The following is a 14340-nucleotide window of genomic DNA, read 5'->3' on the forward strand; positions in this document are numbered from 1 at the left end:
CCAAATTGCATGACCTTCTCATATACAGTACAATATGTTTATTTCTGAAATTTTTATGTATTTGATAAAGTAAAGCTAAAATCTTTATCTTTGATTATGGCAGGTAAAGCTCTAGACTACACTAGCAAAGCTACTGGAGGCTACCCTGGGATGACTACTGCTCCATATTCCCAGGTCCCTGCAGCTGGGTTTGGTGTAAATAGTGTTTTAAGAACCTCAGATGGAATAGTTTACTCCTCTGTTGCTGCCCCAGTTCCATCCACGTATGCAATTACAACTCAACCAGGTTCCGTCTTTAGCACTACCTTAACACCTACGTCAACAGTCCAGAACCAGACATTGCCACATCCGTATGGTTTCATTCCCAGTACAGACCCCGGACAGATAATCCCTTTTGACACCGGGCTACCTAAGGAGCTTTTACCCACTGCTTTGGCTGACATTATAACAGGGTATCCGGACATGTACTCGGATACCACCCTGGAAGCAATAGCTGCCTCTCTGGATGCCTTAGCATCCTCCCCAATATTCCCTGGCTTAGACAACACCAAGATGGCCCAGTATCAAATGGAAAGGGAGTTTCTAGAGCTAGAGAAGCTTAAGCAGTTATGTCTCGCTGAGGAACTGGAGTGGGAGAGGCTTGAAATCCAACGTTACCGTGAACAGGAGCAGCTTATGGTCCAAAGAGAGCTTGAGGAGCTTCAGGCTCTGAAACAGCAGCTTCTTCTACAGCAAGAGGAAGAGCACCATGCCCATATGGTGGCCCAGCAGGAGACCTATGCCCAGCAGAAAGAGCAGTTGCAACAAATCCAACAACTCCAACTGCAACTGCAGCGGCAGTTAGATGAGCACTATGGTAGCACTGGTACCACAGGGAACCTCCTTGATGCTAAATATGCTGGGGTAGGGGACAGTGGTCAGTACTGGCCTGTCAAAGACGAGTCTACAGTTCCATCTGTTGGGACACAGTTTGATGAAAGTCAGGACCAGCTTAATCTAGTAAAGAAGCTTCAAGCTGATCAGGACACAGGGAAAAAAATAATTGATAGTGGAGTGCAGACAGATGATGAAGACTCAGCAGAGAAGCAGCATGTAGGAAGGAGAAAGAAGAATAAGAGAAATGTTGATAGCTCAGCTCAGACTGATGATGAGGACCAAGATGAATGGGATGCACCCACAAAAGCTCGACGACGCTCTCGAAAACATAGCAGTGATGGGAAACATGGCTTCAAGGTCTCTAGCATTGCTATCCAGACAGTGGCAGAGATATCAGTCCAGACTGACCACTCTGGAAGTATCAAACGACCCAGTGTCCAAATGGACACTAAAGTTGAAATCATCAAGCATATCTCAGCTCCAGAGAACTCTCAGAGAGGTGGTAGTCTGAGCTGTCAGACAGATCCAGACAGAAGGCACCCACCCATTGAGGTGGGCTACAGCACACACCTAACAGCTGATGTCCCCTCTAAGTCTAAAGTCTTCTACAACCCAGTCTCTCCCCTTTCTCCGGAAAAGTCACTTGGAGGGCAAAGAATGTTGACAGCTGACCCAACCAGATTTTCCTCTGGTCCTCGGCTATTAAAGGCTGGTCAGAAGTCTCTATCTGATCCTAAATCCCTTAGTCCTACCACAGAAGACAGGATGGGTGGATACTATGCAGACAGCTATTCTGTAAGTTATTTCAGAATATAAATGGAAAAAATATGGACTGTCTGGACATTACTGATAACAATAATTATGTGTTTTTAATCCTCATTCAATTATTGACAATGTATCATTTGTTTCATGTTCTAGGGCCGAGGCTCTCCCTCTGGCACAGGTAAGAAGGTAAAACGGACACTACCAGACCCCCCTCCTGAGGACGACTCTCTGACAGGACGGTCAGGCTACAGCACCAACTCTGCTCGTCGCCGTCTTGCCCGCAGTACAACAATGGCCCGTGCAAAGATCCTGCAGGACATTGACAAAGAGCTGGATCTGGTGGAGAGAGAATCTTCTAAACTTCGCAAGAAACAGGCTGAGCTAGATGAAGAGGAAAAGGAGATTGACGCCAAGCTACGGTGAGATGCCACAGATTTAAAATCAACACAATTCAGGATATAAGCTTTTGTTCAGACCCTGTGACAGTAATTCAAATAAATAATGTTAGTAACCAGTTAGTATGTTGTAAATTGCCAATGATGGATGATAAAACCAGTACCATTGCATTCATCCCTCTCATGCAATCATTATTCCTAATTCATCTGCATGATTCCCCTCTTACCTTGATAGCTTATGGGCTAAAAGGCTGCCTTGACATGACTCAGTGAGACCTCTCCACACTCACACATAGTAAAAGGTACTAATGTGTGAGAACCCAGAACATTATCCCTGTTTGGTTGTAATGTTAATAGAACTATTAGTGCTAAAATTGTAAAACAATATGTATCCTTTTTTATTATTACTGTAGATACCTGGAGATGGGTATCAACCGGCGTAAGGAAGCCTTGCTGAAGGAGAGAGAAAAGAGAGAAAGGGCCTATCTCCAGGGGGTGGCAGAGGAAAGAGACTACATGTCAGACAGTGAGGTTAGCAACATCAGGGAAGCCAGGGCTGATGGCCTGGAGAGACCACGCACTGCTCCCCAGTCGGAGTTTGACCAATTCATTCCCCCACAGACAGAAGCTGATTCCCAGTACAACACGCTAACTAGTCCCTACTCTCATTATGCTCAGTATGTTCCACAGACCCAAACTACCAGCCACTACACGCAGCAGAACCTGTATCAGCAGCAGTCCATTTACCACCAACAGGTGTCTCCTTACCCAACCCTATCCCTCTCCCATGCCCAGGCTCAACCTAGCAGCTACCAACATGCTCTGCTTTTGCAACAGGGAAAGCAGCGACAAACCACCCTGTCTGATTTAGAGCCTAAGATCACCACCAACTATGAAGTGATGCGCAACCAGCCTCTGCTCATTGTGCCAACCTCCACAGAAGGTGGCTATGGGGTGGCTCACCTGGGGGGCAAGTATGGCAACTTGGACTTGAGGCTGGGACTAGAGGAGAGGAGCATGGCTTCTAGTCCCATGTCTAGCATTTCTGCTGATTCCTTTTACGCTGATATTGACCACCACAACGCCAGGAACTACGTGCTCATAGAGGACATAGGGGAGCTAACAAAGGCATCAACAGGGTTGAGCAACACCGGCTTGGGTTCTGGATTCAACCTGCCTGATAAGGAGTTGTCCAAGGCAGACAGACTACTAAGGGCGGCAGAAGTCAGGCGCACAGCAGAGGTAAATACTGTATTGTTACATTATTGTTCCCAACATAAATTTTTTAGCCTGTTTAGGATGTAGCAAATAAATAGAGCTTTAGCTATGGGTCTTACACTACAGTGTATTGGTGAAACTGTTGTCTATGTCCATAGAAAGTATCCATCTGTTCCTAGAGGTTCAGCCTTTCCACATTAGGCATATATTTACAAACAAATGTAGGCACAATGGATCAGTCTGGCCACTTCTTTATATACTGTATGTTATTGATCACTTATTCTTAAAATATATCTACCACACATAAAAACAAAAAACGTTTGTTATTGTGTGGGTTTAGTTCATATTACTGTGGAGAAAACAACAATCATATTATTTTCCCTTTTAGGTGGCAGATTTTTTAGGCTCATCTCGGCTTCAGAGTTATACTAAAGGAGAAGATGACACTATGGAGGAACCTTATGAACTGAAGCTACTGAAGCAGCAGATTAAGCAAGAGTTCAGACGAGGAACTGAGGGACTAGAACACTTAACAGGCCTGGGCCTGCCCCAGTATCTCCCCAGTGATAGCAGTTTTCGCCACTTTCCTAAAGGAGAAAAATATAGCATTGGCAGGCTCACCCTTGAAAAACAGGCTGCAAAGCAACTCCCAGCAGCTGTTCTTTACCAGAAACAAATGAAGAACAAAAAGGCCCTAATAGACCCTAAGGCCATTACTAAATTTTCCCCAATTCAGGAGAGTAGGGACCTGGAGCCTGACTTTGGCAGCTACATAGGATCTGGAGCTTCCTCTGTGACCAATCTAGCTGCCACGGCTAGGTTACTCCAGGATGAGATTACATTTGGGCTAAGAAAGAACTTGTCGGAGCAGCAAAAATATTTGGGCTCCTCCCTGGGGGCCAACCTAGCTGGTTCTCTTAATCTTGGGCAATCCCTTGGACTTGGATCCACTATCAGGTCCACTGCCCAAGATGATGGCACCTACCCAAGTGGCACCCGTTCCCGACCCTCATCACGCCCCTCCTCCCGCCCCTCTTCTGTCTATGGCTTGGATCTATCTATCAAACGGGACTTATCCAGCTCCTCACTTAGACTTAAAACAGAAGGAGATGTTCTGGATGCAGCATTTGCCCCTGGGGTGGCCAGAGCAAAGCCCACTAGTTTACCTATCAGCCAAAGCCGGGGCCGTATTCCCATTGTGGCTCAGAACTCTGAAGAGGAGAGCCCTCTGAGCCCTGTAGGGCAGCCTATGGGTATGGCTAGAGCCTCAGCTGGACCTCTCCCTCCCATCTCTGCTGACTCCAGGGACCAATTTGGGTCTAGCCATTCCCTGCCAGAGGTACAGCAACATATGAGGGAGGAATCTCGGACGCGTGGCTATGATCGAGACATCGCATTCATCATGGATGACTTGCAAGGCGCCATGTCTGACAGCGAAGGTAAATGGAGCCTGAGACTGTTGCAGAAACTCGACTGTTTGGATCTGCTTGTCACGCATGCTAATGCTGAGTGGTCTTACTGACTTTGTGCATTAACTGGTTCTTTCTCAACCATCAGTTCTCCAGATAATTGTTGTTGGTTGTTGGTTACTATATTTCCCTCTGTCACGGTAAATGTCACGTTAGATGTTTGCATGCTATTTCCTTTCTTTTAAATATCTTATTCTCCGATACATAATACTCTTTGCCTGAGTTTATGTATGTCACTAATCAGTTCTATCCATGTTTGTTCTGTGATTTCATTAGCATGCTTTGTCTTTTTATTTTACAATTTCTTTAGTCCTTCACAGTTAAATGATCATCATTACCCTTAAAAATTCTATGGACAAAATCTATGGGCTTGAACTTCATTCATTGTTGTCCACATTATGGCTGCCTTATTATTAGTAAGAAACATTGAAAATCTGAGCAATACAATTTTACAGTCACCCTAAAGAAAGCATCTACACTGGTCACATTGACTGAATGCATGGTAGATATAACACAGTCACTGAGAATTCACTCCTGCAAATATTTATATTAAGAGAGGTTGTGGCATGTAATGGTACACAAGTGGTTATTCAGAAATTGACTTACAATGTCAGACTGTCAGAGTATTTTTTTAAATATAATTTGATTTAAAAGTGAGATTCGAAGAAAAACCTTTATTACAATTTACATACAAAAGCCTTGTGTTCTAAAAAAAGTCCTAAAATGTGTAAGTCAATCTTAAATAACAAAATGATGTAAAAATATATAGTAAAATTAATGTGTAAGAATAATCATCTTCTCATATGTGAAGTGCCTCATATAAATCATGTAAACATATACATGAAATACATATACAGAATATACAAAATGTTTGGTTAATAGTATTTAGAGTGTCAAATGCTATCTAGACCATCTGAAAGCTGTCTTAGCTGCAGAAACTTTTACCTGAAGGTATGACAAGGGTGTATAGGGATGTTCTCTTTCTTTTTTTCAGCCCTCCCACACCAATCTGCAGAGCAAAATAGTGTCTTTGTGAGAAGTAGGCCATCACCTCGAAAAGAAGTATATTTACTTTTCTAAGGCACCCTTTCAGCTATTTTCGAGACCAACTAACAGCAGTAAGTCTAAAGGAATACTGCTGAATCATGGTGTCTGGATGTACTTAAGTGTTACGCAGATGAAGTCAAAGCATTCACTTTGTGTAGTTATTTCTCTAGTGACAAATCAGTGACACACACCTGCCAGTTTAAAAGTCATACAATTTGTTTATGTAAATGTTAACTATGTTAACTATTACAATATAATGACTTTCTCTCAATGACTACCATGCAATTATGTGTACTGTCAAAACTTACATCTAGCATCATATTATTGTGTCTTATTTGTGTTCTGTTAACCGTATATCTTTGTTTTTATATATATTTGATTTTCTATCTGTATCTGACTTTGCATCCTTGCATGTTGTGCAATACGTTTTCCATTTCCATCTTAATAAAGTCAATGTTTTCTGCTTGTTGGTTGTTGCTGTGGATGTCTCATTGCTATGTGAGATGTCTGTGCCCCCTAGTGATTGACAGCAAATAATGTCATGTACTATCCCCATCTCTGTAAGCGTGGGATTGGTAGTGTTCCATTAGGTTAGGAAAATCCTTTTTTGTAGATATCAATATGCCATATGAAAAGTTAATTCATAATTCTTAAGGTTTTTAGTAGAAACAAGTAATCTTAGACACAGCTAAAAGTGCAATAAGAAAGACATTTTGTAAAAGACTTGCCTAATTAGGACTAAGTTTAAGAGGGTGTCACGTCATCCACATTAAGTATCAGATAAGCGTCACAATACATAACAGTAAAAAATATGTTTAGCAACTTTAGCTTTGTTTCTGGGCCATTTTCAAAGTATTAGTATAGTTAAATTCTTGATAAGAAGCTTATATCTGTCCTGACCCCATGTAAAAGTGTACATCTGCCTTGATTACAGCACTAAGTGAGTCCATGCTGGCTTTGAACAGAGACGATGCCAGAATCTTTCATGAAAGTATCAGACACGGTAGAGTATCTTACAGTACTAGTTAAAAACCCTTATGACTTAACGTCTTCCATTAATTGATAAAAGGCTTTTTTCCCTAAAATGTATTTTATGTTTTTCACAATGCTTCTGCTTAAATTTCTAGACTCACAGGCTAGTAGTATCAGACTTGCAGTAATTTCAAGCATGTATCTTACAGCTTTCAGTGCATGTGCTGAAGTATTTTCACAATACAAATCTAGTGTTAGACCAGTTCCTGTAGTTTGTGAGATTAATGAACATATGTTGAACGAATTTCTGAAAAAAACATATAACTTTGTACCCCAGCTGGAGGCCCAAACTGGAATATAGAAGGTGAGACAGCATCCCAATTTCCATGTAGTTACAATAGAGACTGTATGCCTCCATGCTGCACATCATGGTTCTGAATGATCCACTTCTATGGTTGGTCTTGTAAACATACCAGACTCATTCTGGAATGACCCACATTTCAACAGTACACAATACATGTCATTTAGCAGATCTCTAGTGGTTGACATGTCAGATCCATTCTGGAATGAACCCCATCTTAATGACACTAGATATCTTTTATGTGTCATATATTGTAGTGACCTCAGTTATACATCATGCGCATCACACTAGTTTTGTTAGCATATCAGACCCATTTCTAGTATTCATTTTCATGCACTTTTGCAAATAAAAACACGTGTATATTGTGTAATCATGCATAATTGTTACCTCAAAAATATGTTCGAATTGCTATTATGTGCAAATATGTTAATGCATTTTCTACAATTTTTAATATAATTCTGAAGGTCGATGTTGCCACTGTTTACTGATTCTAGATCACAAAACTCTACTGATAAGAACTGATAAGCAGTGCTCTTTAATCTAAGACATGTAGATAACAGGCAACATTTACCTTCAGCATAAATGATCATTAGGTCATTTCTCTTCATCATTACTGGTGCATCCCCTTGGTGGAGTTAGATCACTGATAATAGAATGGAACGTTTGGCAGATCTGTGCACCTTCTTTTCTTAGTGACAATCTATTTCACTGAACACCAAAGTGATGACTCACGTTTTTAATGTAGAGCATTTCGCACCAAACTGTCTCATTACCATGGCCTAAGAATATTTTTGCTTTATAGCAGTAAGCAGTAGTCTGATGTGTGCAATATTGATGCTAAATGTGGCACAAGACATCCAATATCTTTCAGATGTTACATATCATGCTTACTGTAAAAGGTATTTGATGTCTGATGAGCTTTGGGGGCTTTCACAGTGCACTGCACTTACAGTTCTTTAGAAATATATTAATATAGTACAGTACCACTTCAAAGTTATGTTGTTTTGATCGTATACCATAAGCTACCAAGGTAGGTAAGGATTTGAATACCATGTAGACATTTCTCGGCTCTAACCATTCAAATAATTTTGTCAAAAAAAAATACAGTGCAATGATTAAAAGTATAAAATCACACAATGGGACAACTCCAACCCACAGTATTTTGACTGAAATGGTTATGAATATTATAATACATAGCTTCCAAGAGCTTCTTTCAACAACAATGTTTCATATAACATAAATGTTTTTTCCACTAAATGTGGACAAAAAAGAGCCCTCATACTCACACAGGGAGCATTGCATGGTATCAAAAGCATGCCAAACCTAAAATGTTCTTTAAATGTATTCATCCTTCATTCAGTGTTTGCAGTGATCATTTGATCTCCCGGACGGTATGGATAGGATGGAACAGAGGTTATACTTCTTTGCTTTCACCTATCCTGTCAGGACAGATCAGAGATCTCCCTGCATTTGAGCAAACAGGGATGGATATGTGAAAAACTTTGTGATGCATACTAGAAACTTTTTTCAAAGCTTGATTGCAAGGTTGATCTCTGTCCAAACTATTATTACATTGCGTAAAGCAGAGATTTATCAAGCTATCAGGGATGCAGTAGGTGTGTGTTTGTGTGTACATGGCTTTTAACCATGACCTTTCCCTGTCTAGCCTACCACTTGAGGAGAGAGGACACAGATTGGTTTGATAAGCCAAGAGAAGGGCATCCACAGAGTGGAAACATGTCAGACAGGAGACAGGTGAGATCGAAGCTACATTCAACTTTATACTATGCTGTTTACTTGAAATTTCAGTATGTAAACTAAAATGGTGTATTTAAAAAAATCTCTCTCAGATGAAACTGGTCCCTTATGCCTTCCCTCACACCTGTATCAAGCTCAAGAGAGACTTGAAGGACACCAGTGTGTCAGGTAAGGCAAACACACAACACCCAGATATATCATACAATGATTATGTACACAATGCTTTTCTATCACAGTTTTGCTAATTAAGATTGGATGTTTACTTTTCCTTCAGGGAATGGACTTGGGATCCGTGTGGTGGGTGGGAAGGAGATTCCAGGGAGCCGAGGAGAGATTGGAGCCTATATTGCCAAGGTTATCCCTGGTGGTGTGGCAGAACAAACAGGAAAAGTTGTAGAGGGTAAGAGGAGAATGAGAAAAGGAAGTGGTATAAAGTATTGTTTATATGCCCAAGTGTAGTAAGAAAAAAACTACATGGAAGTATGTAGTTCACCCATAAAAAAAAAACCTATGTTGTTCAAATGAAGATATAGAAGGTACATTCATTTGACTTTGCTTGGACAGATACTGTAGCCTGCATGATACGAAATATCATTTCTGAGGCCTGAGAGATTAACAGTGTCAATTTAAATATTTAAACTATTATTAATTTTAGAGTAGTCTAAGCCTTCAATAAAAATCCCTGCCTGAATCACTGAATTCCAGATGGAGATGTGAGAGGCTGCTGTGTCCGTCTGTGTTGTGGTCTGTCATGTCTCATTCCCCAACACATCACATCCAAACACAGATAAAGCCTGTCAACTCACCCTCCACAGCAGTAGGCTATGTTAGTCATAAGGCTATATATAGCATCATGATAGGCACACACATACACAAAGGCAGGCATAAACCAACACACATACACAATATTTAGCGTTATGAACTCCCTACTCAAATTGTACATTAATTAATATAATTTTCAAATGATTAATCTGCTAATGTTTATTGAAAGGACAGAGCTTAAATATGAATGGTAAATCCCGCAGTTTGAGGATATTTCTGGGACAAAATTGGTTCCAGTTTCTCTCTCCAATGAGAAGAGACTGCCATGCCTTTGCTATTGCACAGGGGAGGGGGTGAAGGACAGATCATCTAATGTATTTCTTCTTTTGTATCTGGCCTGATATATTTCGTTTTTTGGAAAATATATAACACAAAATGTTAGACTATTCCCTTTTTGTGGCATTATTAGTTAGTAATAAAGAAATATAAATAGTGGTCAGACTGGCAATATTTACTAGCATATGTGGAACTGTAGTTATGCAAATGTGATGTTTATGTTTTCGCTGAAAGAGAATGGCAGCTGAACATGCCTTCAGGTGCAAAGAGAAATACAGTGGAGGAAGATACATTGAATTATATTGAGAGAGCACAGGGGATACTCTAAATGAGCATTGGCTCATGCAGAAGGATATGGAGATATTAATTCAAGCCTTTATTGTCACAGCAGCTGGTGAGTTGCTTCATAAGCAGAAGTCAAATCTGAAGACCAGTTTTCAGTTGTGTAAGTGAGGCCTCATACAGCTTTGGCCTTGGGTTGGTGGTTTGAGTTTGCCGTGCACTGATTATTGTTATGATATAATATATAACATACATGCATTAATTTACATATTTTAATGCTAAGTTTTGAAATGTGTTGTTTTGTCTCACTTGTTTTACTTCTGAAATGCCATTCTTTGTTTGAGTAAAATCAAATAAGAGTGTGTGAAAAACTGTAGTTTCATGTTGCTGTGCTGTGTGTGTGTAATGCTATGATGATGGAATTCAAAACAAAAGGCAAATTGAAAATTAGATTATTACAATTTTCCACTGGGTGTAATCCAAATGGAAGTATAACTTATGCTATGTGAACATGTAGGCTGCACTAACCAGACTGAATCTTGTTTCATATGTTGAGATGAGGTGAAATGAAATACCCCAGGCTGTAACATATTGTCTGAGAATTGAAAACACCAATTTGTCTCTGAATCTGCTTTATGGTCTTTATCACACCACAGGAATGCAGGTGTTGGAGTGGAATGGAGTCCCTCTGACGGCAAAGACTTATGAAGAAGTGCAGTGCATCATGGGCCAGCCATGTGCAGAGGCGGAGCTCTGCGTGAGGCTGTGAGTTACATCTGTCATCATTTACCCCTCTATCCCACTGAAACTCCAACATGTTTAGTCGCAATATGGCAACTCTTCACCCATGTACACCTTCTCTCCTCCCTCCTTTCACTTCTCTTTATTCCACCCCCCTTCATCTGACAAATATCTCTCTGTGAGTGATTACTGCTAAGATACACTGGTTGATATTCAATCACACATTTCCTGTATGGATCCAAACAGCGACCTTAATATGCTGTCTGACCCTGAGCACCCACAAGCCCTGGAGCACCATGTCCAGCTTAAGGCTGGTATGTACAATTTGTTGTTTGATTTGTTGATACGTCTACATGCATCACGTAAATACAATGTGCATTATTATACACATTTGTCTTAGTAGGTGGGCAACGTTCCCCAGGTGTGGACCCTAAGCAGTTGGCTGCAGAACTGCAGAAGGTGTCCCTGCAGCAGGGTCCTGGTGTGGCAGGAGCAGGGGTTGGGCCTGCGGGTTTGGGGGTACCCTCTGCACTGGAGCGCTCTGCCCTCCTCCACTCGGGTACTGGGTCAGCTGCCTCCAGTGGTGTGCCAAGCCCCGGCCAGCCTGCATCCCCGGCCATAAACAAGAAACAACGACACAAGGTAGTGGATTTGACTACTATTTCTTTTCAGTTGTGAAGAGTTTAGTTTACAATGTGATGACATGAAGTGAACCTATAAATAGTGAACAACTGGTTCATAGATTGCTCAAAGATTGATACATTGTGCAAAATGTAAATCTAGTCTGATGAATGAATAATAGTATGAATCTGTTTTAAGCTGAAGTCTGGGGAATCTTGCGTAACCTGTCATACGCCTCCATTAGTATTACATCATACAGTACAAAGGGTAGGTTGCACATGAAGGTCAAATGGTGTGACTGTGATCATCAGAGAGTGACAGGCCAATTATAATGGAACACGAAAACTGTGTGGTACAGTGCATGACCTTGGCTGTGGGTTCCTTTACACGTGAAATAGGCAATATGTACTAAGTAAGTACTTCATTCTAAACCAATGTTTTAATGCTTGATTCTTGAAAGGCATCACACTTATATAAAAAAAGAAGATCTTCTCTTTTGTCTTTTGTAACATAAATGGTGATGAATAAAACAAATAATTTAAAATAATAATAATAATGATAATAATAAATTTGTATTTTAGAAATTAAACAAAACTAAAATAGACAAGTAATATCTAAGCACCTCAAATAAATGGTTAACCTTCTTCATCTTCAATGTAGGACTTTTGCAGTCAATTACACGGCTCAGATAGTCAAATCTCTCCTGAGGCTCATAGCTCTAATGCAAAATCTTTACTCTGCATCATTTCTACAAGGAGAACCCATTCATCTGTAAGCTCACAGTACATATTTCAAGAGTGAAGTCAGAGCACCATTTACAGCAACCTAATCCCAGGGTAATGACAATCATTTTACAACCACTGTGTACTCTTCTTCTCCACTTTTTTTTGTAGACAACAGAGGTAATGAAAATACCTCATCCCATCACTGGAGAAATTCAGGTATGAAAACATAAAAAGTAGGCTACTAGATATTTTTTTCATCTTTAGTTTGATCTTTCTCACAGAGCCTCGCCTCCACTGTTTTTCCCTCAGCTCCAGATCAACTATGACAGGAACCTAGGAAACCTGATCGTTCACGTCCTGCAGGCTAGAAACCTGGCCCAGAGGGACAACGACGGCTACTCTGACCCTTTTGTCAAAGTTTACCTCTTACCTGGGAGAGGGTGAGCTCTGCGTTTGTTTAAGTCTTCACAAATGTCTGGTCTTTGTCTCCCTCTCTGCTTCTGTGTCTGTCTTGTTTTCTCTCCCCCTATTTCTTTCTGACTTTGTATTGAGTGTGCTGTATGGAACTTACTAACTTTGTATGAGAGAATGAGACTGGACATGATGACATGAGGCAGTCAGTTGTATTGTAATTTGATTCAGTCTATGAATCAATGGATGGGTGCGGTAGACTTCATAAAAATCTATGATAGGAGAGACTTTGCCATAGTTCAACATTGTAGTGTTTCAAATGACCTGGTCATAGACATGTGTGCAAACATACTCTACAGAATGCTGAGTTCACAAGCTCTTTCTTACTCTACCCACTTTTGACTGAAGTGAGCATTTTACTATTGTCCCCTATATTATGACCTAGCTGGGCTTCCTTCTCTTATCCTGTCAGCTCCACCGTCTTCCCAAGAGCCAGTGAATAGCAAGAGAAAGGATCGATACAGCTTTTATCTGCTCTGTAACAGTATCTGCTCTCAGATAATGACCCCATCTGACTTGTTTATGAGGTTATAAACCCTCTCTACCAAACAGCACAATATATAGTAGGTTAGAAATAAAAGCTCTGTAGGAGGAGTAGGCACTTTTGTCCCCCTGCTGTTTCATTTGAAGAGTATTTTAAAGCGTATTTGTCTGACATTAGCAGTAGCGTGCACATCTACGGTATCTCAGCAACAGCTCAGAATTGTGAATAAGTCATTCACCCATGAGCCAATTGTAACCGTTGGGAGGTTTTTGGTCTTGCGTTACATACATTGCTTGGGCACATAAACAGTGATACACCCAGCATATAATATTGATTGCCTCAGCTCTCTATCCTTTACTGCCTTTTCTTTGAGCTCTCTGGGCTTCTCTGACTGTTTTTTGTGTTTTTGCTTTTCTTGTTTGTGATATCTGCCCTCCTCTTCCTCTTCTGGACTCCCTCAGCCAAGTCATGGTTGTCCAGAATGCAAGGTAGTGTGGTGCTGATCTTTGCTTTTAGTTGGTGTTTTTCTTTTCTGTAAATTATGTCTCCAAAGTGGTTTTTTCCATCCTTTTGTTGTGGCCTTTGTTGTTCGTCCAATTATCTGCTGTATTTCATGGTGTTTAAGACCACTCCTCTCATTGCTTTTTCTCTCCACGCCTCTCACTTTTAACTCTCCTCAGCATCAATCTCGAAAATAGTTTGTGATTTTGTAAAATCATGTTAGTCAAAACCAGACAATTTAAAAAACACTTTGGATTTGTTTCTGATGTCTCCACAACAGGAGATTGACTATTTCACAAACATCTATTCAGTTCACCTTTATTGAATCGCAGTTTGGTGAATGTTTGCCATGGGGTCAGACAGGGAAGAGAACTTTTAATTTATTACTGACAAACAATCATTCTGAATATCATGACTTATCAGTGCTGATAACAAGAGAAGGACCAGGTATGCCCAGAAGACCATGAACCCAGAATGGAACCAGACTGTCATCTACAAGAATATTCATTTGGAGCAGGTACTGTGCAGAATGACACACACACGCACACCTACACAC

The 14340-nt window shown here is 40.6% G+C and overlaps 1 protein-coding gene across 1 annotated transcript in view; it reads left to right on the forward strand.

Moving 5' to 3' along the window:
• Positions 1-14340, forward strand: part of pclob (piccolo presynaptic cytomatrix protein b) — a gene marked incomplete in the record, with an annotated part of 33841 nt that overhangs the window by 7253 nt on the left and 12248 nt on the right. Inside the window, 13 exon segments of the mRNA XM_035665119.1 lie at positions 104-1671; positions 1795-2060; positions 2450-3278; positions 3643-4693; positions 8770-8858; positions 8954-9029; positions 9136-9261; positions 10898-11006; positions 11229-11296; positions 11386-11624; positions 12497-12544; positions 12638-12768; positions 14208-14301. Of these exon segments, the coding sequence (XP_035521012.1) occupies positions 104-1671; positions 1795-2060; positions 2450-3278; positions 3643-4693; positions 8770-8858; positions 8954-9029; positions 9136-9261; positions 10898-11006; positions 11229-11296; positions 11386-11624; positions 12497-12544; positions 12638-12768; positions 14208-14301 (4694 nt within the window).

Source organism: Morone saxatilis, unplaced genomic scaffold, assembly GCF_004916995.1.
Source record: "Morone saxatilis isolate NCDOM2014 unplaced genomic scaffold, NCSU_SB_2.0 Contig2, whole genome shotgun sequence".
Taxonomy (NCBI): Eukaryota; Metazoa; Chordata; class Actinopteri; family Moronidae; genus Morone; species Morone saxatilis.